This window comes from Colossoma macropomum, unplaced genomic scaffold (genome assembly GCF_904425465.1).
Source record: "Colossoma macropomum unplaced genomic scaffold, Colossoma_macropomum, whole genome shotgun sequence".
NCBI classification, from domain to species: domain Eukaryota; kingdom Metazoa; phylum Chordata; class Actinopteri; order Characiformes; family Serrasalmidae; genus Colossoma; species Colossoma macropomum.
The window spans coordinates 1,044,151-1,071,204 of record NW_023494792.1 but is presented as its reverse complement, the minus strand read 5'-3'; the positions used below and the strand labels follow the sequence as shown (position 1 = coordinate 1,071,204).

Genomic DNA, 27,054 nt, shown 5'->3' with positions numbered 1-27,054 from the left:
GAGTGATCAAAGCACAGCACCTTCAAACGAGTCAAATAACCCGAATCAGATGAGCTGTAGATGGAGAGAGAGCTACATACATCACCTTCTAACACAGTAAGTTCATCACTAATGGAAACGTTCAGCACTGAGGTGCTGATTAAAGCAACTACAGCAACCTACAAATTAGTTTGTTATAAAATCTAAATGGCATATTGTTCGTATCTGTAGTTTGGTTCCCGTGTTCCAGACAAGAACGTTGGATTTCTAGTTCACTTAGAGATCACAGTGACATATCTGGTACCAAATCAGGAGATGTAAACAAACACAATTTGGGAAAAAAGTATTTGGTGACTGCTGAATTTTCCTAACAAGGCTGTGCTCAGGTATGTCATAGTGCTAGTGAGTGTGAGAGACTTTGATAGTGTGTGTGAGAGGGTTTGATAGAGAGTGTGAGAGGGTTTGATAGAGAGTGTGAGAGGGTTTGATAGCAAGTGTGAGAGAGGGTTTGATAGAGAGTGTGAGAGGGTTTGATAGAGAGTGTGAGAGGGTTTGATAGAGAGTGTGAGAGGGTTTGATAGAGAGTGTGAGAGGGTTTGATAGCAAGTGTGAGAGGGTTTGATAGCAAGTGTGAGAGAGCTTGACAGTGTGTGAGAGAGGGTTTGATAGTGAGTGTGAGAGGGTTTGATAGAGAGTGTGAGAGGGTTTGATAGAGAGTGTGAGAGGGTTTGATAGCAAGTGTGAGAGAGCTTGACAGTGTGTGAGAGAGGGTTTGATAGTGAGTGTGAGTGACTTTGATAGTGTGTGTGAGAGGGTTGGATAGTGAGTGTGCGAGGGTTTGATAGTGAGTGTGAGGATTTGATAGTGAGTGTGAGAGACTTGATAGTGAGTGTGAGAGAGTTTGATAGTGTGTGTGAGAGTTTGATAGCGAGTGTGAGAGAGTTTGATAGTGTGAGAGGGTTTGATAGTGAGTGTGAGAGGGTTTGATGGTGAGTTAGAGTTTGATGGTGAGTGTGAAAGGGTTTGATAGTGATTGTGAGAGAGTTTGATAGCGAGTGTGAGAGGTTTGATAGTGAGTGTGCAAGTGTTTGATGGTGAGTGTGAGAGAGTTTGATAGTGAGTGTGAGAGGGTTTGACAGTGAGTGTGAGAGGGTTTGATAGTGTGTGGGGATTTGATAGTGAGTGTGAGAGACTTTGATAGTGTGTGTGAGAGTTTGACAGCGAGTGTGAGAGAGTTTGATAGTGAGTGTGAGAGGGTTTGATGGTAAGTCTGAGAGGGTTTGACAGTGAGTGTGAGAGGGTTTGATGGTGAGTGTGAGAGGTTTGATGGTGAGTGTGAGAGGGTTTGATGGTGAGTGAGAGTTTGATAATGAATGTGAAAGGGTTTGATAGTGAGTGTGAGAGAGTTTGATAGTGAGTGTGAGAGGGTTTGATGGTAAGTCTGAGAGGGTTTGACAGTGAGTGTGAGAGGGTTTGATGGTGAGTCAGAGTTTGATAATGAGTGTGAGAGTGTTTGATGGTGAGTGTGAAAGGGTTTGATAGTGAGTGTGTGAGAGTTTGATAGCGAGTGTGAGAGGTTTGATAGTGAGTGTGCAAGAGTTTGATGGTGAGTGTGAGAGGGTTTGATGGTGAGTGTGAGAGAGTTTGATGGTGAGTGTGAGAGGGTTTGATGGTGAGTGTGAGAGGGTTTGATAGTGAGTGTGAGAGGTTTGATGGCGAGTGTGAGAGGTTAGTTAGGATTTCGGCCTAAACGGCCTCTCATAGCTAATGCCAATACATAAACACTCATAAAATGTATGTATTAGGCCTACAACCACCTGGATTATCATTACAGAAAAAGCTAACTTTTATTTTTGTAGAGTTGCTAAAGCAGTAAAATAATAAAATGCAGAGATTTTAGTGAAGTATCCCAGTGTCCCCTAAACCTTCTGCTCTTCTGGATTTCAAATCAAACATTGGTCAAATCTAAACATCCAATGGAAATAATTATTTAAGCATTTATCTACCAACACTACTATACTATAAATCTGTTTTAGAAAAGAAACTCAACACTTTATTCTCATTGTGGATAAATTGCTTTCAGGGTACAGTGCACAAGATCTCCAAAGCCTAGCTGTGCATCTGGGAAGAATGATGGGTCCATGATAGAACCTCTAAAGTTCAGCAGAAGAGGAGGAGAACCCAGCTGTGTCTCCATGAAGAGTGATGAATCCATGATGGAACCTCTAAAGTTCAGTGCAGGAGGAGGAGAACCCAGCTGTGTGTCCATGAAGAGTGATGAATCCATGATGGAACCTCTAAAGTTCAGCAGAGGAGGAGAACCCAGCTGTGTGTCCATGAGGAGTGATGAATCCATGATGGAACCTCTAAAGTTCAGCAGAGGAGGAGGAGAACCCAGCTGTGCATCTGGGAAGAATGATGGGTCCATGATGGAACCTCTAAAGTTCAGCGGAGGAGGAGGAGAACCCAGCTGTGTGTCCATCAGGAGTGATGAATCCATGATGGAACCTCTGAAGTTCAGCAGAGGAGGAGGAAAACCCAGCTGTGTGCCTATGCAGAGTAATGGATCCATGATGGATCCAGCACAGGTCAGCTGTGAGGGAGGAACTTCTGACTCACGGTACATTACTGCCACCATAAACACCAGTTCCTGAACTCTGTGCTACATGTTGCAGAATCAGCTTGTAAAAGTTGGAGGTTCTTTTGACCCTTTTTTAATAAAATACAGCAAGTTTGTTTTCAGTGTCCAGCTGTGTGTCTATAAAGAGTGACCAGTCAAATTACAGCTATCAGCGTTTGTAAGTTATGTTGAATTCTGGCTAACTTAGGCACAGGCACAAGTTTAGATGATGATTCAAATCTGAGGGAGTGAAGTTGAACAGCTGGCACTGAAGGAACAGAAAGTTGAAATTACACTAGTTTAATTTTGCCTTTTCACAGTTTGCCTGTTTTGTGAGAAGCAAAGGAGATCTTTTTGCTAGGCGTTCTGCCTATGCTTTTTTCAAAACAACACGCCCAAAAAAAAGAAAAAAAAAGAAAAAAACATGGCACATCTAGTGTGTATAGTTTTGATTACTTCACATTTTCAATTTTCACGTTGTTTATTCATTTCAGATTCAGTATGTTACAGCCTTCAGAGTGAAAGCATAAAATGAATGTGTTCTGTTGTGAGAGGAGCTCTTAGCTGTTGCTGCGCCACCATCATGCTTAGCTTTTCTGAAGTTTTCCCTGATTTCTCATCTATAGGCGAGGTCCCACACCACTGATCACTGAGCTACTCTACAATATAAATAGGTGGAATGTGTTTATTTACCCATTCAGATGTGGGATACAAATTTGACACATCAGAAGTTTAAATAGCATCATCATTGTTAAATACTGGCATGATTTGACCCTGTGAACCAACCCTATTCAGCTCTGTGACACATATAAGCAAAACAATAAGGACTCAAAATAAGGACTAAAATTCTTTTATTATATTTTTTTTACATATATAAGCATCATCATCATCACCTTTATTTATATAGTGCCTTTCCCTTGCTCAAATACGCTTTACATATTTGTGCATACAGCATGAACATATTAAACAGGAGATACACAATTAATAAGAAGAGACATGACTAATAGAGATACATAGAATATATATATATATATATATATATATATATATATATATATATATATATATATATATATATAAACTAGATATCAGAACTTTAGAGCTTTAGAGCTGTAAAAAGCATCTTGGTTTTGCTATAGTTCTGTTTTAAAAATGTATATATTAGAAGCGCTCTTAGAATTTAGAACTGAAAAAAACACTCTCTCTAAGGAAAAATGGGGCCTCAATGATGCACTGTAACAAACTGCTAGTTAGCGAACTGGGTGAACTGGATGAACCGTTAACTGGAGTTCTGACCTGTAAATATTTAGTCTCACAAGGGGCGTCTTAGCAATGCTTGGGTTCTAGCAGGACATCTGATCAGGTTCCTTCCACTTTCAAATCTATCAAAGTAATGCTGCTACTATAGAAGCCCTCTTCAGATACTACAAACATTGTATATTATCAACCTATTTCATTCATTTTTGTTCAAAACCCTGGAACGGATGACCTAGCACATCCATCTTCCCACTTTGAAAGGAACAACTGTCCTGACATTGAAAAATATGGAGCTACATGTCTTCAGTCCTCGTGTTCTTTGATTTGACAGCTCTTTTTGACACAGTAATTCAGATGCTCATTCCAAAACTTTCAGACTTGAAAATTGGCAGGGCTTCTCTTGATTGGTTCTCATCCTATCTTTAGGATCGATCCTACTTCACAACATCAGGAGAATATAACCCTTCCAGACTGCAGAAGCTGCTCAAGTTTTTGTACAGGTGCCCCTCAGTGGTAGAAACAAACTTCCCCCTGTACAGTCACTCATTTCCTTCTGTCATGTTCTGAAAACTCTCGTATTCCAGCAATACCTAGGACAATACCATATTGCATATTGAGTTAATAGGTCATTTATCTTCAATTCTCTGTACAATTTTGCACAATCTACACCCATTTTTTTTACTTTGTTTTTTTTACATGTCATTCAAACTGGCCAATGTCTATATTGGTATATGTGTATTTAATTAGATCAAGCTATGGTATGATTCTTGTTTTTTGTGGTTAAATATTCTTGCATTATCTCCAGGTAGTTTGCATCAGTTTAGCTTTTACAGTTTGCATGTTGTGAAAGTCACTTTGTATAAAAGTGTCTGCTAATTGGCTTCATGTAAATGTTAGTATATTAGAATATAAGTAGGAGACATTGTGGGGCCCGATGGTAGAAGATTTCCAATAGTACATCCTAGAGAACTTTGGTGGAATGGCTTCACATAAAATCCTCTCTGATTGGCAAAAGAATAGTATGACACTTAATAGTAAATTTTAATACAATGTTCTTTACAATTTTGTGTTTGGGGCTGCAGACCTGGGGTGGCAAACATTACAGAGGTGGTGGAAACTGCCATCTTTTTCCACCCTCTATATCCACTTTTGCTCTTCAGATTACATATTTAAAACATAATCATGTGCAATTTCAGGGCATAACATATCACATGTGATCATATATTCACATGAGGCCATGAAAAATATGATCACATGTTAAATATGTGACTTTTTTTCCATAAGAATAAAGATGACAATGTGTCTTAGTCAAACACTTACCATAAATTACTATTGATTTCCATCTGTACAGAATTTAATACAAATCTATATGAATGACTCTATCTATGAATGCTATATGACAGTTGTCTGGGGAATATTTATAAATATGGCAGGAACAGTCAAAACCATAATACATGCAACATTTGTCTGCTGAAAAATGTATGAGAAATAATGTAAAGCAATAAATTACATGATAAATTATTATAAACAATGAGAAAATTATTACTGTAAGTTGTGCTAATCCTTTTTGTGTTACTGTGTTTGACTCCCTCTAGGGAGAATTACTTAGAAACAGCACTGCAGATAAACACTCTGTTGGAGGAAACTGGAGACCTGCAGCAGGATTCTTACCAGCCAGCAGATGATATCATTCACAGAATCATAGAGAAACACAAAACCAAGATGAAAAACAAGTATGAGAACTTATTTGAGGGAATCAAAACAGAAGAAAACAAAACTTTCTTGAACAGGGCTTACACTCAGCTCTACATCATAGAGGGAGAGAGTGAAGGAGTGAATGAAGAACATGAGGTTTTACAGATGGAGAAAACGTTCAGGAAAGATGCACAAGACACTCCAATCAACTACCTAGATATCTTTAAACCTCTACAAGGACCTGAAGGAGAAACAGAAAAAGAGAACATTACAGTTGAGTTGGCTAAAGATCTCAGAAACAAAGAAAGAAAAGTACACAAAGAATCAAAACTGCAAAAGCTCAGAACTGTGCTGACTAAAGGCATTGCTGGCATTGGAAAAACAGTGTCTGTGCAGAAAGAAAGAAAAAGAGACAAAAGACCAAAATGGCCAAAGCTTAGAAGTGTTCTGACTAAAGGTATTGCTGGAATTGGAAAAACTGTCTCTGTGCAGAAGTTCATTCTGGACTGGGCTGAAGGAAAAGCCAATCAAGATGTAGATTTCATGTTTGTGCTTCCGTTCCGGGAGCTGAACCTGATTAAAGATGATCAATACAGTCTTCATGGACTTCTGTATGATTTCTGTCCTGAACTCAAAGATGTGGATCCAAAGGTATATGATCAGCACAAAGCTGTGTTTATATTTGATGGTCTGGATGAAAGTAGAATTCCACTGAACTTTTCAAAGAGCAAGAAGGTATCTGAAGTAACCATGACATCATCAGTGGGAGTGTTGATGACAAACCTCATCAAAGGAGAGCTGCTTCCCTCTGCTCTAATCTGGATAACCTCAAGACCAGCAGCAGCCAATCAGATCCCTCCTAAATACATCAACCGTGTGACAGAAATTCAGGGGTTCAACGATCCACAGAAGGAGGAGTACTTCAGGAAGAGGATTAGTGATGAAGACCAAGCCAAGAGAATCATCTCCCACATTACGACAGCGAGGAGCCTCCACATCATGTGCCACATGCCAGTCTTCTGCTGGATCTCAGCCACTGTTCTTCAGCAGATCATGAAACAGCGTCATACAGATATGCCTAAAACTCTGACTGAAATGTACTCACACTTCCTGATCACTCAGACACACATGAAGAACGAGAAGTATGAGGAGAAAGATAAGAGAGACCCAAAGAACCTGCTGGAGTCCAACAGAACCATGATACTGAAACTGGCTGAACTGGCTTTCAAACAGCTGATGAAGGGCAATGTGATGTTCTATGAAGAGGACCTGAAAGAGAGCAGCATTGATGTCACTGAGGCCTCAGTGTATTCTGGGATTTTCACTGAGATCTTTAGGGAGGAATGTGTGCTTTACCAGAGGAAGGTCTACTGCTTTGTTCATCTGAGCTTTCAGGAGTTCCTGGCTGCTGTTTATGTGTTTCACTGCTATGAGAGCAAAAACATGAAGGAACTGCAGATTTTTAAACCAATAAAAAGAGAATAGTCTGACCATGTTCCATTGGATGAAGTGCTAATGGGAGCAGTTGATAAAGCTATAGAGAGTCAGAATGGACACCTGGATCTTTTCCTCCGTTTTCTTCTGGGTATTTTACTGGTGTCAAATCAGAGACTCCTTCAGGGTCTACTGACACCAACACAAAGCAGCTCAGAGAGAACTACAGAGTACATCAAGAGATTAATCAAAGGAGATCACTTTCTCATCTCAACTGACAGATCTATCAATCTGTTCCTCTGTCTGTCTGAAATGAATGACCAGTCTCTCTCCAGAGAGATTCAGGAATTTCTAAAATCAGAGAAACACTCAGAAAAGAGGCTCTCTCCTGGACAGTGTTCAGCACTAGCCTATATGATCCTGAACTCAGAGGAGGTTCTGGATGAGCTGAATCTTAAGAAATACAACACATCAGAGGAGGGTTATAGAAGACTGATCCCAGCTGTGACTGTCTGCAGAAAGGCTATGTGAGTGTTAGACCAGATTTATATTATATCTAGTAAAACCTTCAATATTATTTCAACATTGATGGTTGAACAGGACAATTGTCCACATATCATTTACCCAATTAAAAACATTTTAGCAGCAAATAGCAAACCTAATCCACCTAGTCCACCTAAATCTAATTTCTATGTGAGTGTCACTGCTGTGCTGATCATCCACCACCCAGTCCGCAAGCCAAATTTTATCTGGACAACAGAGATCCTATGGACCAATGATTAATGGAGTAGAGGGTGGCTGATAAACAATACTTAGCATAAGTGGATCACATCTTTTATGTTAATAGGAGAATGCAAATTGATGAGCCATCCATGAGAGTAAAAGTATTGTACATCCAAGTCATAATCTTGTTCACACTCCTCCTGCTTACTCATGTTTAATTTTCTCTGCATTCATAGCTCTGCAGGAGTATCAGAGTATATTTAATTAATTATATTGTAAGGTGACCATGTAGATCAGTGCTGTAATAGCATTTCTTAATTGTACACGGTTTGTCAGACCCACACAGCAACCATTTTAATTATGGCTTAACAACAAAAAACACTACAACCAGAACATGTTTAGACTTGATTTGCCACCATGAAGGCATCCTGCGTTGGAGATTAATCATTAGGGATAGATTATTTATGTACATGGTTGTCTAACTCTTCATAAATAAATACACTATACCTGAGAAAAAACAGTTTTACCCTATTTAAACCTCATTTTTAAATGTGTCTATAAACTATGGCCTGTTGCTGTTTGACATGCCTTCATATAAATTTACTTCTCTAAACTAGAGCACTGGGAAAGGTGGGAAAGGACTGAGCAATGTGATAGACTAAAGACTAAACTGCTTAGAGCAATAAAGAAAAACATAATTCTTTTGATACTTGATGTTTGATACTCGATACAACACTTTTAACATATATTATATACTAATATTACTAAGATTAGAAAAATGTATTCTTTTTCAGATTAGTTGACTGTGCTTTCACCAAGGACGCATGTGAAACTCTCTGCTCAGCTCTACAATCCGCAAATTCCTTCCTGAAAGAACTGGACCTCAGTAACAATGACCTCAAGGATTCAGGTGTGGAGCTGCTCTCTACTGGACTGAAGAGTTCACACTGTAAACTGGAGATACTCAGGTGAACTTTCTATGAATTTATTGCTCAGGAAAACATTTAACAAACCATAAAGTACTAACAACATCATTTATTTAATTTGTTTAAAATGCTATTATATGTCCCACTACTACCAGGTAAAACACACATTTTTTTGTAAAAGTACACACATTTGTAGTCTGAACACAGTACGTTTTTTTCTCATTCCATTCAGAAATTGTACAGTAAATTTGAGTAAATTTTAAGAACTGTAATTTCTCTCCTATTGTAGATTGGCTATCTGTAATCTTGGAAAAAAAGCTTGTGACAATCTGGGATCAGCTCTACAATCAGTAGGATCCTCCCTAAAAGAGCTGGACCTCAATAACAATAACCTGCAGGATTCAGGAGTGGAGCTGCTCTGTGCTGGAATGATGACTTCACACTGTAACCTGGAAATACTTAGGTATTTTAAAAAATTGTATGTATTTTTGAATTGAAAGGAGTTAAGCTGAGAAGGTGCAATATGTTATACTTGAAATGCTGCATTGTTTTTTTTATTTTAATTGTTAATTTCTTGTGATTTTAGAGTTCTCTTATACCAATTTAAAAAAACTTAAAAAAATACTTTAAAAATATTTAAAAAATACTTTTTCACTTATTCTTTTCAGAAATGCTTAACTGAGTATATCATCTCACTTTGTAGACTAGCTATGTGTAATCTTGGGGAAAAAGCATGTGAAAATCTAAGCTCAGTTCTACAATCAGTAAACTCCTTCCTGAAAGAGCTGGACCTCAGTAATAATGACATGCAGGATTCAGGAGTGGAGCTGCTCACTCATGGCCTAAAGAGTTCACACTGTAAACTGGAGATACTCAGGTGAGTTTTTGTGTGAATTAGATATTTAATGATGAATGTTAAGTTCTCACATTCAATGATATTCAGAAATGAATACTGTTGGACTGAGGAGACAGACATCTTTCAACCTCCTTGGGAGGTACAGGAGCTGTTGAGCCCTTTTAAAAATGTGAGAGGTGCTGAGGGTCCATGGGAGATCTTGGATTATGTGACTTGACTACATATTTGAAATGACTGTTTTACAGTGTTTTCATTGTTGAATATGAATTATGGCTACCAGTTACCTTCAGTTGCTGTTTTGCTTTTGATGTGTGCTTTTTTAACTACTTACGTGAAATTATTGTATCATAGTGTCTTAAATGCCCTTTTTTTAACCTGTGCGAAATAGCCTACTCCTTTTTCTTAGTTTTTAATGCTTTGTTACTGAAATAGAGCAAGAACTCCTGCCTAGTTTTCTGACCTGTACCCTGTGTTTACATTGGATTTATGACTATGTTTCAGTTTTTGACACTGACACAGACTGAACGTAATTATTATTGTTTTATTCCTTTCTTTTTGTATTTGCAGCCACACATCAGTGTCCTTGTGCCCAACACTGTCACAATGACCACTAAAATTTACTTTTTGCTAAACACCTCTCCTAGTCCAGCTCTCCAACTGGAGCCTCCTGCCACCAAGGCCTACCAAGCCAAAAACACCAGAGTTCTATATCATGGCCTTTCGGGCCTGACTGGTTGAAACCTTGTAGGAAAAATAGATCCAGCATGAAGTCATCAGTCTACCTTGAGTGCATGTCTAAATCCAGTAGGAGAGATGTCTTCTAGCCTACTTTGATGATTGTGATGTTGGGTACAAACTTTTAATTAACATAATTATGTTAGAGTAATTAAATTAAATGAAAAAGTAAAAGACTGGGATAATAAAAATGCAGTTACAGAGGAGAAGGGCTAGAAATGCTAACAGTGTTTTAAGCTGAGCTGAAAGCTTCTCAAATAGGAACGTTTTAACCTTGGATTTAAGTGTCCAATGTCAGGGCTCTTCTATTGCTCTTTGTCAACAGGTTCCATCTTAAAGCAGCATAGTAGCTGAACGCTGCTTCTCCATGTTTTGTATTTACCTTCAGCAAGACTAACTGACTAGTTCCTAATGATCTCAGAGTTCTGCTTAGCTCATATTGCTGTAACGTAAGAAAAAAATATGCTGGTCCTACACCGTTGAGCAATTTATAGGCCAGTAATAATATCCTAAAGTCTATTTAAGAATGGGGGTGATGTGTTCCCTTTTTTACTCCTAGTGAGACTCTGGCAGTGGCATTCTGAATTAGCTGAAGCTGTTTGTCTTTTTTTTTGGAGTCCAATTAGGAGATCATTACCATGATCAATCTTGCTAGAAATAAATGCGTGAATGAGTTTCTCCAGGTCTGGTTTGCTCAGAAAATCTCTAATCTTGTTGTTCTTCAACTAGTCTGTGCCTCTCTATTCCCAAATAATCTCTGTTTTATCTTTATTCAACTGCCTATCTAGTTAGTATTGTGTTCAAGGCACTTACAAAGTGAGTCAAGGGGACCATAGTTGTTTGGGGAGAGGGCCAAGTAGATCTGAGTATCATCTGCATAGCTGTGGTAAGATATCCCATAGCCTTGTAGCGATATCTCAGAAATATTATTTTCAGCTTCCACAAAGTAGATAGACTTAAGAACTGGGTTGGGCTCTCAGGAACTGTCCTAAAATGGTTCAGGTCATACCTGCAAGGAAGGGACTACGAGAATTTTATAGTGGTATCAAAGGCAGCACTGAGATTCAGTTGTAGTAGAACAGATGTTTTACCAGAGTTTGTATTTAAACAAATGTCATCAATCACTTTAATTACAGCCATCTCAGTACTATGATTAGGCCAAAAACCTGACTGAAATTGTCTAGGCAGCTATTTGAGGACAGAAAGCCAGCAAGTTGTCTGAAAACAATTTTCTCAATTTTTCCAATGAAAGGTGGATTTGAAATTGGTCTATAATTACTCAATAGAATTACGTCTAGGTTTTTCTTTTTTTTAAGAGAGGCTTCACCAGTGCAGCTTTTAATTTGTTAGGAAAAACACCCAACATGAGGTGCTTACTATCTGAAGTATGTCCGCTGCTATTGAGAGAAACATGTTCTTTAATAAGTTGGTTGGTAACATGTCAAGACTACAAGTGGAGGATTTGAGATGACTCACTGTTTTTATTAAAATCTCAATATTGATAGCACTATACTGTGACATTTTAACCATGATATCTTTATGTGGTGATTGAGAGGACATGGGCTCTTTGGTGTATTAATGGCTTGCCTGATATTATGGATTTTAATGTTAAAAAGTTATTCAAACTCATTACATTTCAGACTCCTGTCAGCTGGTGGAAGATGTTCCAGTGCTACTGCCCCTAGACTGTGGAATTCTCTCCCACAATCTCTTTGTGACTGCTCTACGTTCTCCTCTTTTAAAGATCAACTTAGAACCGTTCTCTTTACTGATCATTATTCTTTTTTTAGTTGTTGTTGTTTAGTTTCTCAATGTAAAGCATTCTTGAGGCTGTGAAATACATTATATAAGTTTAAATGATTATTAATATAGTTTTTCCAATTATTCTCAGCTTATTTTAACCACAACTACATAATCAGGGATAATTGGGGATGCTCAAGGAATGTGGACTTCTTAGTGCTGATCGATTGACTCTTCAGTCTACTGTAAATGTAAATGTCATTAATGCCAAATGTCTCTTTTTCTTCCTTTCTGCAGACTATCTGGTTGTATGGTTACAGATAAAGGCTGTTCTTCTCTGGCCTCAGCTCTGAAATCAAACCCCTCCCACCTGATAGAACTGGATCTGACCTACAATCACCCAGGAGAATCTGGAGTAAAGCTGATCTTTGATCTACTGGAGGATCCACATTGTAAATTGGAGAAACTACAGTGAGATACTGACTTACTGTCTCTATACAAAAACTTTCTATTCCTATTGATATAATTATAAATATTACACATATAACTGACTGCAATGTTTTACTGTAAACATGTTTATTTTATGATCAGATGGTAAATTGTTATTCTGAAGTGTGGAAAAGACTTTCTTCAATTTTATTTAAATTAAATAACAATATTTAATTGACAGTAGGAGTTAACTCAGTACAGAAGTCTGCATTATCATTGGTCTAACTATAAAAGACATTTATTTTACTTTCATCTGAATTGTACAAGTTAAACTGTAAGGTTAAACTGTAATGTTTACAGTTAAACTGTAATGTTTTTTTTTATTCTTTTCAAAGAACAAGGTCAAACATGCTGTAGCCCAATTGTTTTTTTGTTTTTTTGTTTTTGGGTTTTTTTGGATACAGATTACAGTTTACCACTACACTAAATATGAATACATCTACTGTTCAGTTTGCTACTTGTGGCTATACCTCGAAAGACTCTATGACTGTAGGAGGGAAGAGAACTCAGAGAACTTGAGCTGGAGTTCTGGGCCATTTAAGCTTCAATTTCAATTGTTGGACCCCTCTTTGATGAGTCGAGGTAGGACTATGGAACAGGGAGGAGATAGGGTTTGGAAACTTTATCACAGGAATGGAAAGTAGAGATGGAAGTTTATAGTTAGATTGGAAGGGATAAGAGCTTCAGGCATGGTCCTCCTTTAGTTATTTTATTACTCTATTTGTTCAGACCATACCTTAAAATATAGTTATAGTGTAAAAAAACTGTATGAGACTGTTTGACTATATGAGATGCATGATTGTAAAAAGGGATAGTACTGTTAGAACTTTGGCTGAAGTTCTTGGTGACTATTGCTTTAACTCCTAGTTGCTTTAACTTCTGAGGTCTTGAACTGTGTTCAGGATTATGAGTAGTATGCCTGAGAAGACTGACATCATGAGTTGGACATCAATACATTGACACAAATCCCTGAGTATTGTGAGACCTATTTTGAGTATCAATAATTGAAGTAGATGCGGAATGAAAGGTGGGTCATATGCAGCATGCTAGGATTTGTATGATTTGGTACAGCAAAATAGCCTGTTTAGGTAAAGAAGAGGACTATCTGAGTTGGCCGTTTGTTGAAGTTGGAGTTGAAACAGCCTGAGCATGGCTAGGGTTGTGAAGATAGACAGAAAAAGATGATAGTTGGAGTAGATATCAATAATTCTTTCAACAATGTTGTCACAAGCATGATGTCATAAGAAAGACAAAACATTATTTATAAACTTATAACAAGAGTATCAAAACAAAATAAACAAAATGATTAAGTAATATAGTAACAATCAAATCAGTAAAGCAATCAAATCAAAAAGGCCAAATAACAAAACAAAATAATAATAATAATAATAATAATAATAATAATAATAAAACAACAAAAACAGTTGCAAGCTAAGTGTATGTGGTTAGAGATTAGAAGTTTAATCCCTTAAAATCTCAAGATTATATACTAAGACTTGTTATTTAGTAACCACAGGGACTTCAATGCAAATCGGTGGAGCTATTCTTAGCTTACAGAAGTGTGTAATAAATGTTAATTTAGCAGTTCAAGGGAGAGTAAAAGTACTCCACAGTGAAGAAAGTGTTACAGTTGTGAAACAGTCAAGCTTAGCTTTCAGAAGAGAAAATGGCTTGGAAAAGAAATGTCTACAAAATCCCCCTCTAAAATATAAGTACAACTAATTTTTTTTATTGCATGTTCAGAGAACACAATAAATCTTACAAGGGGAAAAACAATTCCTTTCAACTTTTTGCTAGCTCACTTGTTTCACTTGTGTTATTGAATACTTCTGACATGAACTATAGAAACTTGGGTTTGGGTCTTAGAGTGGGGGTGTACCCTTGTACAGGGCAGGTTTCCAACAGCGAAAGTTTTCCAAAGACATGTATTCTTTAAGTGAGGTCACATCTGGACCTCAGCTTAGCCTGCAGAAAAAAACACTTGAAAATACATAATGTGCAGGAGGACAATTTAGAAACCCATCGCCTGCTGGAGTGTTACCAGTGTCCATGGGGTAGATTGGTGGAAGCTGAGTTTACAGTAGAGTTCACCAATTTTATGCACAAAGGGCCAGTGTGGCTGCAAGTTTGAAAGCAGGTGAGCTCTGGACTCATCAGATTTGGGGACTTCAGTTAGAGAGAGATTTACCAGTGTGGGGAGTGATAAAGCTAGCAGAGGGTCAGAGCACAGAGGACAAATTCAAGTTCATGATCTGGAGCATCTGCAGGAGGATGCCAGAAGAGACTTGACTCAGGTGTTGGTAGGTGGGGTAGCTAGTGAGAGGGATAGTGGATTCAGTTGTGCAGCTCTTGGTGGGTGGAACTGAATGTGAGGTGTGAGGGTGAAAATTAAGGTGGGAGAACTGAATGGGGCAGGCAGCTGAGGATTTGGAAGACCTGGAATTGGGGTGGTGAATGAAGGGGAGAGTAGATGGGATGAATGAGAAAGGTAGGATGAATGAGGGAGGGAAGGGATGAATAAGAAAGGGTCCGAAGAATAAGGGACTAGTGTTTCACAGCTCCTGCGAAAACAATATCTCATAAAAGTGCCGTTAAGTTGATTTCAGCTCCTATCACTCATATGGACAGTGTTTCGTCCGAATGCCCTGTCCTCTGATTAGGTCTTTTAGGGTTTTTAATGGCTTGTTCATGATTCCTCTGATTGTATCCATCCATTTTATTGCTCTTCCTCTTTAACAGTTCCAAGCATAACTGTCTTTTCCAAGGAATTGGCTCTTCACATTCCAGATTGGTTATCTTGGCTTAAAGCAAGAAGTGAGGCTTGATATATTAAGTATCAATTTGTTTGTTTCCTTTGTTGTTTAAAGTACCCATAAGTCTTTGTCAACACCAAAGTTCAAAAGCATCAATATTTTTATTGTTCCACTTTGTTATCCACCTTTCACATCCATAAAGAACTACAGGAAAAATAATTCTGATCTTTGTTTGTAGAGACAAATCATTACATTTGAAGATCTGAAGGCTTCCTTTATCCTTGTTCTGTTGAGTGCCAATCTGTGTCGTATTTGTTGACTGCTGATGATCCAGCAGCAGTAATTTAACAAGTTGTCCCCAGATCTGTATTCTCATTACAAGATCATATGTGGCCCTTTTAGACCACCAATCTTCAATCTGTGATCATCTTACTCTTGCCCTGCTTCTCTTGTTATAAGTATAGTGGGCTTGTCTCACTTCTTTGCTGATGTGGAGCCAGTATTTTTGTCCTGTCATGACTGTAGCTTGTTAATCTATGTAGAGAACAATATGATGAGGTGTTCTACAAATTATACACATTTCATAATTTCACGTGATCAACACAGTTGAAGGCTTTCCTGTAGTTAGTAAAACACATGTTGACTTCCTTCTCAAATTTCTTGGCATTTTTCAGTTGTCCAGAATACATCAGCAATGATAACTCTGGTTCATCTACCTTTCATAAATCCTGCTTGTACATCTGGCAGTTTTCTTGCAGTGCAAGTCTCTAGTCTGCTTTGATCTTGAGCATAATTTTACTGCTGTCTGAGGGAAATTGTACAATAGTTGCACAATAGACAACTGTTCTCTGAATGTTTCAGATTCAACTCATGTTGAAATGAATAGATATATATGTAAGTGTGTATGTTTTTTCTTTAGGCTAGAGTGTGGAGGGAAGATCAGGATGAAACCAGGACTAAAGAAATGTAAGACACAAATGTACACACAGAAACACACACTGTTTGTGCTATTTCATCTAATATGTGTTTTTGTGTACAGATTCCTGCAATCTCACTCTGGACCCGAACACAGCAAACAGAAAACTCTGTCTGTCTGAGGGTAACAGAAAGGTGGTGCGTGTGAGAGAGGATCAACATTATCCAGATCATCTAGACAGATTTGAAAAGTGTGAGCAGGTTCTGAGTGTGGAGAGTCTGACTGGACGCTGTTACTGGGAGGTTGAGTGGAGTGTGTTTGGGGCTGATGTATCGGTATCATACAGAGGAATCAGGAGGAAAGGAGACAGTGACTGTGAATTTGGATTCAATAAACAGTCTTGGAGTCTGGAATGCTCTTATATGAGGTACTTTGTCAGACACAATAAGAAGAAAACCGAGATACCTGCACCCTCCTCCCCCTCTAACAGAGTAGGAGTGTATCTGGACTGGGGGTCCGGCACTGTGTCCTTCTACACCATCTCCCCTAACACACACACACTAACCCACCTATACACATTCACCACCACATTCGCTGAACCGCTTTACGCTGGGCTTAGGGTTTATTATCACTCCTCAGTGCATCTGTGTAAAATAGAATAGCTTCTATACAGGGTTTGGAATTTGGGCTAATTACTGGTCAGTGTGTATATATATATATATATATATATATATATATATATATGGGTTAACAAGATAAAATAAGAATGTTTAAAGGACTACAGTCAAGCTCATGGTAGGAACAAGACTTTTTGAATACTGAGTGTTTAAGAACTGTTCAAATAGTCCAGGATGAGCAGGGGGAAACCAGCCACAGGTGTTGCGACTCAGAGGAGGGACTGAATGTTCTCCTTGAAAAGAGGGTCCCAGACATCTGCAGCAGTGACCCAAGGTCAGAGACTGTTCTGAACGGCCTTCACCTTGTCTCCTTTCAGCCTAACCTCATCATGTCCAAGCAGTGTTCCAGGTATTTCAAAGGGATTTGGAGGAGTTGGACCACTTGACTTGGAGATTATCTACCTTTTGGAGTGCTTCTGTGCTTTAATCTTTACTAGTCTCTAGCTGGTTCTTTTTGCTTTTTTATCAATTTAACTTGTATTTTAATATTGCTATGTACTTAAACAGGCATTGAGAGGTACTTTTCTCATCAGCACCTCAAGACACATTTGTAAAAGACTCAAATCAGCTAACAATGCCACATAATGCAATACTAAGGCAGACCATGGAGTTTTGCAACTGTAACCAGCGGACATCAACATCACTACCACAGATGGACAAAGAAACTCAGTGTTGTTTCCATTGTGAGGATTTAATTCTGATGATAGAAGTAATACAGGCTTTAAGTATTGAGTACAGAGGCCCTGCTGCTTCTCTCCTCTCCTAATATAAGAAATAAGTCAAAAAACAACAAAAGTAGCAAATAAAGGATAATTCAAAAACAACAGCTGATTAACTATAATAATTTCTTGGCTTTTTATAGAGACAAGACAGGCACATAGAGTAATGCTGTCACTCTACTGCACTCCACTACGAAAGCACAAATGTGATGCTCACAAAATATTTCAGGTTTTAACAAATTTACACATGAAATTATGCACACTTGATAACAGAAATAATATACCCCCTAAGTATTGGTTACCAAGCCCTTAATTCTCTCCTCTAAAGCAATAAATGCATGAGTATAATTCACTCTAAAATTGACTGTAAGCAAAACATTCTAAAGCACAATTGCTAAAAATGAACCCAGGAACATGTATATGATTTTTAATATTATGAGATTTTTCATGCACTGAAAATGTATTGTTTTGTAATGATTAATAAAGATTAAATATTGAAGATTTATGAGAGGAAAAAGGGGAAGGGGACATCCCAAAATAAATTGCCCTGCACCAATACGAACTGTATTATACAGAAAAATTTTGTGTAATTCTAACATTATAACATAAAGTGATTTACTGCATTTTACTGCATCTTTACACACTACAGTAATATTACAGCTGCACCACATCCATTTTGATGCACTGAAATAGCACTATTACAGCAAACCTCACAAAAATGTCTAACTTGGACTGAGTCTCATATGCCGAACCAAAAATAATATTGGACTAAATAATAAAGTGGAACTAACATTTGCATGCTGTTTCCTCCATCCTGCTAAAAAAGGATGTCTCATTCAACTATTTACACACAACCAGAAACAGCACAACCTGAAAATCGTGGCATAAATGAAAGCATTACTTTTCCTAATAATGGGTGGATAAAGCCATGCAAGGCTTTCGAGGCTTCTTCCTGATTGTGCTAAGAAAAGAACTTAGCTTTGGAACACTGAAAACAGTGGCATCTGGTTGTTTGCAAACATGATAGCAGCATGAAGAAGAAGTTTGCGTACAACGTATTGTTAATTTCAGTCCAACATGTGCTCTGGCAGCCACATGTGTTCATTTTAATGTTTGATAATCACATTCACTTTTTAATTATTTTTATTGTGCCTGTGTTTTTTTTCTGTGTATTTGTTTTCTTATTCATGTATTTTTATTGGATGGATATGAACGTGCAACAATAAGATGTTAAATTTGTTTGCATTGTGTGTTCAAGAACTGAGCATATTTTATTGTGGTTAAGAAGTTGTAGTCCTTAAATTCTGAATGACTTCTTACTCAGAAGCTACAGTTCAAGCTGAAGGAAAAAATAAACTTTTTACAAATTTAGTAAAAAGTGTACTATGATCTGTCTACTTTGATTTGAAGGCACATCATGTTATTTCAGAAAATCACTTCATCACTTTTCTTCTGCACAAAACACATACATGCAGAAAGTAGTAGGATATTTTATGGTCAAATGTAGTGGAAAGAAAGTAAAACTCTCAGAAATGGAAATACTTGGTAACACTTTCTATGAATGTCACCTTTGTAAGCATCTATAAACACATTCATAACATGTTATAATGCATTCATAAGGCATTATAAACATGGCTATAAATATTTATAAAAATGCATTACACGTTATAGCCATGCTTATTATGCATTATGAATTGTTAACATAATACATTATAAGTTGTGTTCATAACAAATTATAAGAGCTCATAAGTCGTATTAGTCTGCTCTAAGTAAAGTGAAGCGTACTGTACTAAAGCCTCCTCCAGTGTTAAGAGTGAGTCTTCAAGTTGAAGTATTTACTGAAGAATTTACTGAAACACTAAAACATTCACAATAAAGCACATTACAGGCTTCAAATGTCAGAGTTTAAACTAGAGCTGCCATCAGTGTTTTACCCAATGTGGGAAAGTCAATGTACACCACCGTTAGCCTGGTATTTGTCTTTACACTCTCCAAGCTGGGACTGACTTCTTTGGTACTGACAGTATAACATGTTATCAACAATACTTATAATGCATTATATTAACAATTCATAATGTATAATAAACATGGCTATAAAGTGTAATTCAGTGTAATTCATTTTTATAAATGTTTATAATCATGTTTATAATGCCGTATGAACGCATTAGAACATGTTATAAATGTGTTTATAGATGCTTACAAAGGTGACATTCATAGAAAGTGTTACCAAATACTTTTACAAAGTATAGGTTCTTAAAAAACACTTCATTCCTGTCTTTAGTGACTTTCTCACAATGGTAAAAGGCTCCAACACTGTCTATCACTGTGACTTTGCAATTACTGTGTTTAAACAGATCGTCTGTTTTGTGTGAACTCTTCTTATCAGAACTCAGTTGGTCAGTGTATCACTGAGCATTAGTGTCTAATAGAGAGATTATACTGTACTGTACGGTCGGTTTATGTTTATGTCAGATTCAGTGCAGAGAACTAAGCAGTTTATGTGTAGATACTCATGCATGTCATCATTAAGAATGCTCAATGTGTTTTCCAGAGCTTAAACTATTCCACCTAATTTTCTCCTCAGTTTAGTCATGTCCAGTTCCAACCATTAGCTGGGTCTCTGTCTATCACACAATGCTACCAAGCCGGGAGGTGAAGCACAAGCTTCCTCCAAGAGTCATGAAACTCAACAACACATCTTGTCAAACTGTCACCAACCCAATATCATTGAAGCTCAACACACTTGAATTTTTGTCATGCCCTAAAATGCATATACGTGAAGTCAGGTACACTAAAACCTGAAGCTTAATGGGGACCTTGAGTGCACAAGTAAAAAGGCAGCTGGCGGTCATTTTGTGTGTGACAAGTGCACCCCACAAAAATGTTTAGTAAATCTGGCCCAAACTCTCCTGAGATATCAAGGATAACTTGTGAGCAATAACATGTCCCTCTGTACAGTGGTTCTAAACACAGTTCAATTTAAGTGAGTTGAAACACATTCTTCAGAAGCTGGCAGAGACCATATACTCCTTCAAAGCATACCAATAATCAGTGACTTAGGAGCTGTAGCCAAAGCATCAAGAGAAGCTCATTACTGTCTTCAATAACAATTACCATCTGGTTATTGCGAATGGAAAAACAGCCTAACGGGAAAGATGGGCAACTACATGTCAAGATTAAAGGCCATTAAACATGAGGATGTCATAGTGAATGCTGGTAAAGGAGTGAGATACTCTGCTGGTGGTGAGACACCAAATAAGGACATTAAGAAAACAAAGAAAGGTGAAGTCACCTGACTGATTTTCCAGATGGACACAATGCCTTCAGCCCTGGCCCGACAGCTATTGGTGGATGAAATGAAAAGGCACCAATCAATAGATGGACTTAAAATCGTCCCTCAGCAGAAAAAAAAGTTGTGAAGGACAAGCCTCCAGTCTGCCAAATGGTACAATGTCTCAAATTATAATAATGTCTCGAAAATGCAACCATGTGAATTTTACATATATCACTACATTTAATTTGCCAGTATATGCAGAACTCCATTTCCAAAAAAGTTGGTATGCTATGCAGAATGTAAATAAAAACAGAATGCAATGATATGCAAATGATGTAAACCATGTTTTTAAAGGAAAATACTACAAAGACAATATATCAAATGTTGAAACTGAGAAATTTTATTGTTTTTTGAAAATATGTGCCTATTTTGAATTTGATGCCAGCAACACGTTCCAAAAAAGTTGGGACGGGGGCCTGTTTACCACTGTGTATCATCACCTCTTCCTTTAACAACACTCTGTAAGTGTTTGGGAACTGAGGAGACTCTGCTGTAGTTTTGAAAGAGAAATGTCTCCCATTCTTGTTTTATACAGAATTTCAGCTGCTCCACAGTTCAAATACTTTGTTGTATTTTCCATTTCATAATGCGCAAATGTTTTCAGTGGGTGACAGATCTGGACTGCAGGCAGATCAGTTTAACACCCGGACTCTTTTAATACGGAGCAATGCTGCTGTAGTACATGCAGAATGTGGTTTGACATTGTCTTGCTGAAATAATCAAAGCCTTCCCTGAAAAAGACGTCGTCTGGATGGCAGCATATGTTGCCAAAACCTATATATTTCATTTAGCATTAATGGTGTCTTCACAGATGTGCACGTCACTCATGCCATGTGCACTAATGCCCCCTACACCATCATGAATACTGGCTTTTGAACTGTGCACTGATAACAAGCTGAGTGGTCTTTAGCCCAGAGGACACAGTGTCCATCATTTCCAAAAAGAATTTCAAATGTTGATTTGGCGGACCACAGAACACTTTTCCACTTCCCCCTCATCCATTTTAAATGAGCTCAGGCCCAGAGAAGGTGGCAGTGTTTCTGGATCCTGTTTATATTTGGTTTCTTCTTTGTGTTTTAGAGTTTTAACTTGTATTTGTGGATGCAGTGATGAACTGTTTTCATAGACAGTGTTTTTTTCAGAAGTGTTTCTGAGCCCATGCAGTGATTTCCTCTACAGAATCATGTCTGTTTTCAATGCAGTGCTGTCTGAGGGCCCAAAGATCACAGCCAGCTAATCATGGCTTTTGGCCTTGTCCCTTTCATACAGAGATTTCTCCAGATTCTCTGAATCTTTTAATGATATTATGTACTGTAGATGATGAAAAGCAGATGTTCTTTGCTATTTTATGTTGAGAAATGTTATTCTTGAATTGTTGCTCTATTTGATGGTGCAGTCTTTCACAGAGTGGTGAACCCCTCCTCATCTTTACTTCTGAAAGACTCCGCCTCTCTGGGATGCTTTTTTATACCCAATCATGTTACTGATATGTTGTCAATTAACCACCAGGTGTAGCATTACACAACTTTACCAGCCTTTTGTTGCCCCCGTCCCAACTTTTTTGGAATGTGTGGGCACATATTTTTCAAAAGACAATAACATTTCTCAGTTTTAACATTTGATGTGTTGTATTTGTACTACTTTTAATTAAATGTAAGGTTTAAATGATTTGTACATCATTGCATTTTGTTTTTATTTACATTCTGCACAGCGTCCCAACTTTTTTGGAAATGGGGTTGTAGATAACTTAAAACAATGAGAGCAGTATGATGTGAACACTCACTGCTACTTCATTAAGTACAACAACCCTGTTTCTACGCTCATTGTCCATTTTATCAGCTCCACTTACTATATAGGTGCACTTTGTAGTTCTACATTACAGACTGTAGTCCATCTGTTTCTCCGCATACTTTGCAGTATGATTTTGTGTGTAGTTCTTCAGTTCAGTGCTAGATGGCAGTGTTGGGTATATTTTATATGCTAGACAGAGTGAAGGGGACTTTCACACTGCAGAGAATTTCCACATGTGAAAACAGGGTGAACTGAACACTGAACATTAAACAGTGGCTGAGGGAGCATCGCATACTCCTCACAGTCTCCAGCAGAAGTCAGAATGTGTCTGATTTTTATTATACATCCTCACTCAGTAACAGGAATGTTAATCAATCAGCACTCAGTAGCAGTAATTCCAAATAATTAGCACTCATTAGCATTAATGCCAACAATCAGCTGTAGAGGAGCCAAAGAGAAAGAAACCTTGAGAGGAACCAAGACTCAAAAGGGGAACCCATCCTCCTCTGGTTGACATGAGAGAGAAAATAATAACAGCAGAGATGATTTTCTGTTTCTTATTAAAGTTATGTGTTTGTGACACTACAGAAAATGATATCTTGGCAAGTGGAATCTAGCAAATATAATATTTCTTATTTGGAGATCACTGTAAGAATATTATGAGATTATACTATTTAATTCTGGACATTTTTTACTTGTTTTAAGTAGCTGTATGTAGTAAAAATACTTGATCCCTGAAATAAGTTAATCGTACAGATTTTTTTACAACAACCTCAAAAATTAGAAATAGATCTTATTGATCTAATTGAAATGATTGAGTCAACAATAGATCAGAACATTGATTCAATTAAGTTAATGTTGATTCTTTAACATTAATTTAACATGAATTCAATGACTTATCTGATATACAATTTTTTGTGTGTATGATCTCATAATATTATGAGTGACAGCAGTGCAGAGTGATCACATTATACACTATCACTAAAGTTGTATAATAATAAAAATGAAATAAATTAATAATAATTTAAATTTCACCCACGATTCCCCCAAATTAAATGTCTGTCATCAGATTAAACCTTTTTACCCCCCCCCCAACATGTTCCTCTGTACAGTAAATCTGAACAGATAAACTGAAGTGAATGAGTTTTGTGAGTTTGCTGCAGTTTTTATTGTTATGATCAGTATTTCAGTTCATCCAGACAGTAAAAACATTTTTAACCCTTTTCAGTCTGAACGTAACATTTCATTTCATTAACTCACACAAACACGCTCAGTACACCAAATATAATAATCATACTGTAATTAAAAACATCTCATCTTGAACTATCAACTGTTTATCAAATATTACTTATATACTAACATATGTGTTCCCAAAAGAGCACTTAAAGAAATGTACACCATTTCTTCAACCATGACTGCTGTCCACTGCTGCTGGGTGCTGGTTGCTGAGAGTTTGCATCTGCAAATACCTTAAATTTACAGTCTATATTGTATAAATTTGTAAGCTCATCTTCAAATGTATTTTGTTCCCCATACTTTTCAGGTGTCTTAGCATCTTTGTGCATAATGTAACCACCAAATTCATGTTTATTATTATCACAATTATTATTGACATCAGTCTTACAGCAGGCGTACGCATTCCAGAAGTGAGTCGGCACGTTCACCTTGCCCTCATTCTTCAGCGTCTCAAGATCTTTTTCACGACTCGGCACAACTCCAGTTACTACATAAGCTCGTCTCCCTTTGTTCAAACAGTCTTTCCACAGGGTCTTTCTCACATCGTCTTCCACTTTAGCCCAGTAGATGCCGTTAAAATTCTCCTCCTGAGGTGCTGTGTTGGTGAGGATGCAGGTGCTCTTTGCAGCATCCTCAGAGTCAGTGTGGCAGACAGGAAACAGGTGACCTCTGGTGTAGCCTGATTTTGAGTAGTCAGAATCAAAGGCCTGGACTTTTCCAAGCTGTAACAACAGATGAGGTCACACAGTCAAAAGAATGTCTGTTAAAAGTTGTCTGAGGTTTCAGAACAAAAGGATTGAATGTGTCTACATGGCTTTTCTAAAACACACACACAACTATAAAAGAGAGTAGCCTGGTTCACTGATCCTCTGACTTCTAATAGTATCAACAGAAAAATGTTCTACATTCACTTAACTTGACTGAAGTAAACTAATTTAGGTTAGATTAGCTAGCTAGGTCTCTATGGAGAAGGGGGCGTGGCCGAGCATCAAATGCAGGACGGAGAAGCCAGTCGGGCTAACCCAGTGGCCTAAGTAGCTGATGATCTTCACCTGTGCCTTATTTCTACCAGCCTACTTATAGTCATCTCTTCCCTCAGTAGGTGGCAGAGCCCAGAGAGAGAAGGTGACCCATGAAGGTGTGAGCTGAGCTGAGCTGAGCAAAAAGAAAGAAAGAAAGAAAGGACTGAAAAGTCCCAGTAAGCATCTTGTCTTAATTTGTCTGCAGGCTGAAAAGCTGAGTGGTTTTTGCGTTGTGTATAAATAATAAAAAAAGCTCTCCATCTTCACGTCTGTTCCGGCATCCTCCCTCCACCCATTATTAAAGTTGTTACAGTCTCCCTCTATCAGATGGGTTCTACCAGGCTGGGAGGGTGAAGGTGAGCATATTCTTCCTCCGAGACACGTGAAGTTCCACCACTTTAAAAACTGCTACTAACACAACGTCACTGGAACCCAATATACTTGGCGGGGGAATGCTAACTGCTTGGTCTATTACATCAGCTAACAGATGCCCGTGTTGGATAGCATTGCGCTCAGTGATGGGGAGAGGAAAGACCACCCTACCCACCCTGAGAGAGAGAGTAATGATGATCTCTAAGACTCCTGAAACGTTACTCTTGATGGTAGTTCAACTGTTCAGCTACAATATAGAAGACAAAACAACAAAAAAGCAACAAAACACACCAGAATAAAACAGTATAATCTGCATATTTAAACATTGCAGGTAGGTCCTCCACCTTCCCATCACTCAGCAAGATGCTAGCCGATGTGTGTATTTGTTGGCTATCATGAAAAAATAGCCGTTAATGCCCAAGAACACTGAGCTGTCATATGATGTTAGCATTAGCAGCAGTTTGTAAAGATGCAGTAGAGCTTCCACTGATATCTGTCTTTGAACGTGAAATGTGAACCGTATGAAGTAGTTCAATAAATTCTTCATTTTTGACAGAAATTAAAACGCTACTGTTCAAGGACCTGTGATTGAAATCTACACGTTCTTACCTGTGAGTCAGTCCTGAAGTCCATTTTAGGTCTTGGCACTTTGCAGTCCTCTGTCCTTTTAAACTCATAGGCAGAGTAAACGGGAATCTTTCGTTTGGAATCATACAAAGTTGCATAATGATATTCTTTATTGTATTTCTGACAAATCTGCTTGTTGTCATCTGACACAGCATTGTTGTCAGGAAACATTCTGGGTGGTTTGCCATCCAGAAAGAACTGACTACAATGCTTTGTAAAGTCATCTACTACATCTCCCAGAGCTCCTAGAGTGAGGAGCATCAGCACAGCAGCCAGCAGCTTCATCTTCAGAGAAAAAGAAGGGAACACTCAATTATACAGAAAGAGGAGAACACTCTCTCTTCTCTAACAGTCTGCAGAAAGAGGAGAACGCTCACTCTTCACTAACAGTCTACAGAAAGAGGAGAACGCTCACTCTTCACTAACAGTCTACAGAAAGAGGAGAACACTCTCTCCTCTCTAACAGTCTACAGAAAGAGGAGCACGCTCACTCTTCTCTAACAGTCTACAGAAAGAGGAGCATGCTCTCTCCTCTCTAACAGTCTACAGAAAGAGGAGAACGCTCACTCTTCTCTAACAGTCTACAGAAAGAGGAGAACGCTCACTCTTCTCTAACAGTCTACAGAAAGAGGAGAACGCTCACTCTTCTCTAACAGTCTACAGAAAGAGGAGAACACTCACTCTTCTCTAACAGTCTACAGAAAGAGGCGCATGCTCTCTCCTCTCTAACAGTCTACAGAAAGAGGAGAACGCTCACTCTTCTCTAACAGTCTACAGAAAGAGGAGAACGCTCACTCTTCTCTAACAGTCTACAGAAAGAGGAGCACGCTCACTCTTCTCTAACAGTCTACAGAAAGAGGCGCATGCTCTCTCCTCTCTAACAGTCTACAGAAAGAGGAGAACGCTCACTCTTCTCTAACAGTCTGCAGAAAGAGGAGAACGCTCACTCTTCTCTAACAGTCTGCAGAAAGAGGAGAACGCTCACTCTTCTCTAACAGTCTGCAGAAAGAGGAGAACGCTCACTCTTCTCTAACAGTCTACAGAAAGAGGAGAACGCTCACCCTTCTTTTGTAGTCCAGTCTTCAGAGAGTGTCCTCTCACAGCTTCTGATGGAGATTATATATCCTCACTCTGGGAGGAGCTCATGTTAAAC

The 27,054-nt window shown here is 38.1% G+C and overlaps 1 protein-coding gene and 1 pseudogene across 1 annotated transcript; one reads left to right on the top strand and one right to left on the bottom strand.

Annotated features, from left to right (window-relative positions):
* LOC118812747 lies at positions 1-17,781 on the top strand (annotated as a pseudogene).
* Positions 17,782-23,812: 6,031 nt separating this feature from the next.
* LOC118812797 (endonuclease domain-containing 1 protein-like) lies at positions 23,813-27,054 on the bottom strand. Its single transcript, XM_036577925.1, has 3 exons — positions 26,963-27,054; positions 25,884-26,186; positions 23,813-24,602 (listed from the first exon to the last, which is right to left on the bottom strand). Exons 2-3 carry the CDS (start codon positions 26,184-26,186, stop codon positions 24,027-24,029), a joined length of 879 nt encoding a protein of 292 aa, XP_036433818.1. The 5' UTR covers positions 26,963-27,054; the 3' UTR covers positions 23,813-24,026.

Coding starts and splice junctions, on each gene's coding strand:
- LOC118812797 (XM_036577925.1), bottom strand. CDS start 26,186: ATGAAGCTGCTGGCTGCTGTGCTGATGCTCCTCACTCTAGGAGCTCTG. Junction 24,603..25,883: donor ACTTCAGGACTGACTCACAG/GTAAGAACGTGT, acceptor CTGTTGTTACAG/CTTGGAAAAGTCCAGGCCTT.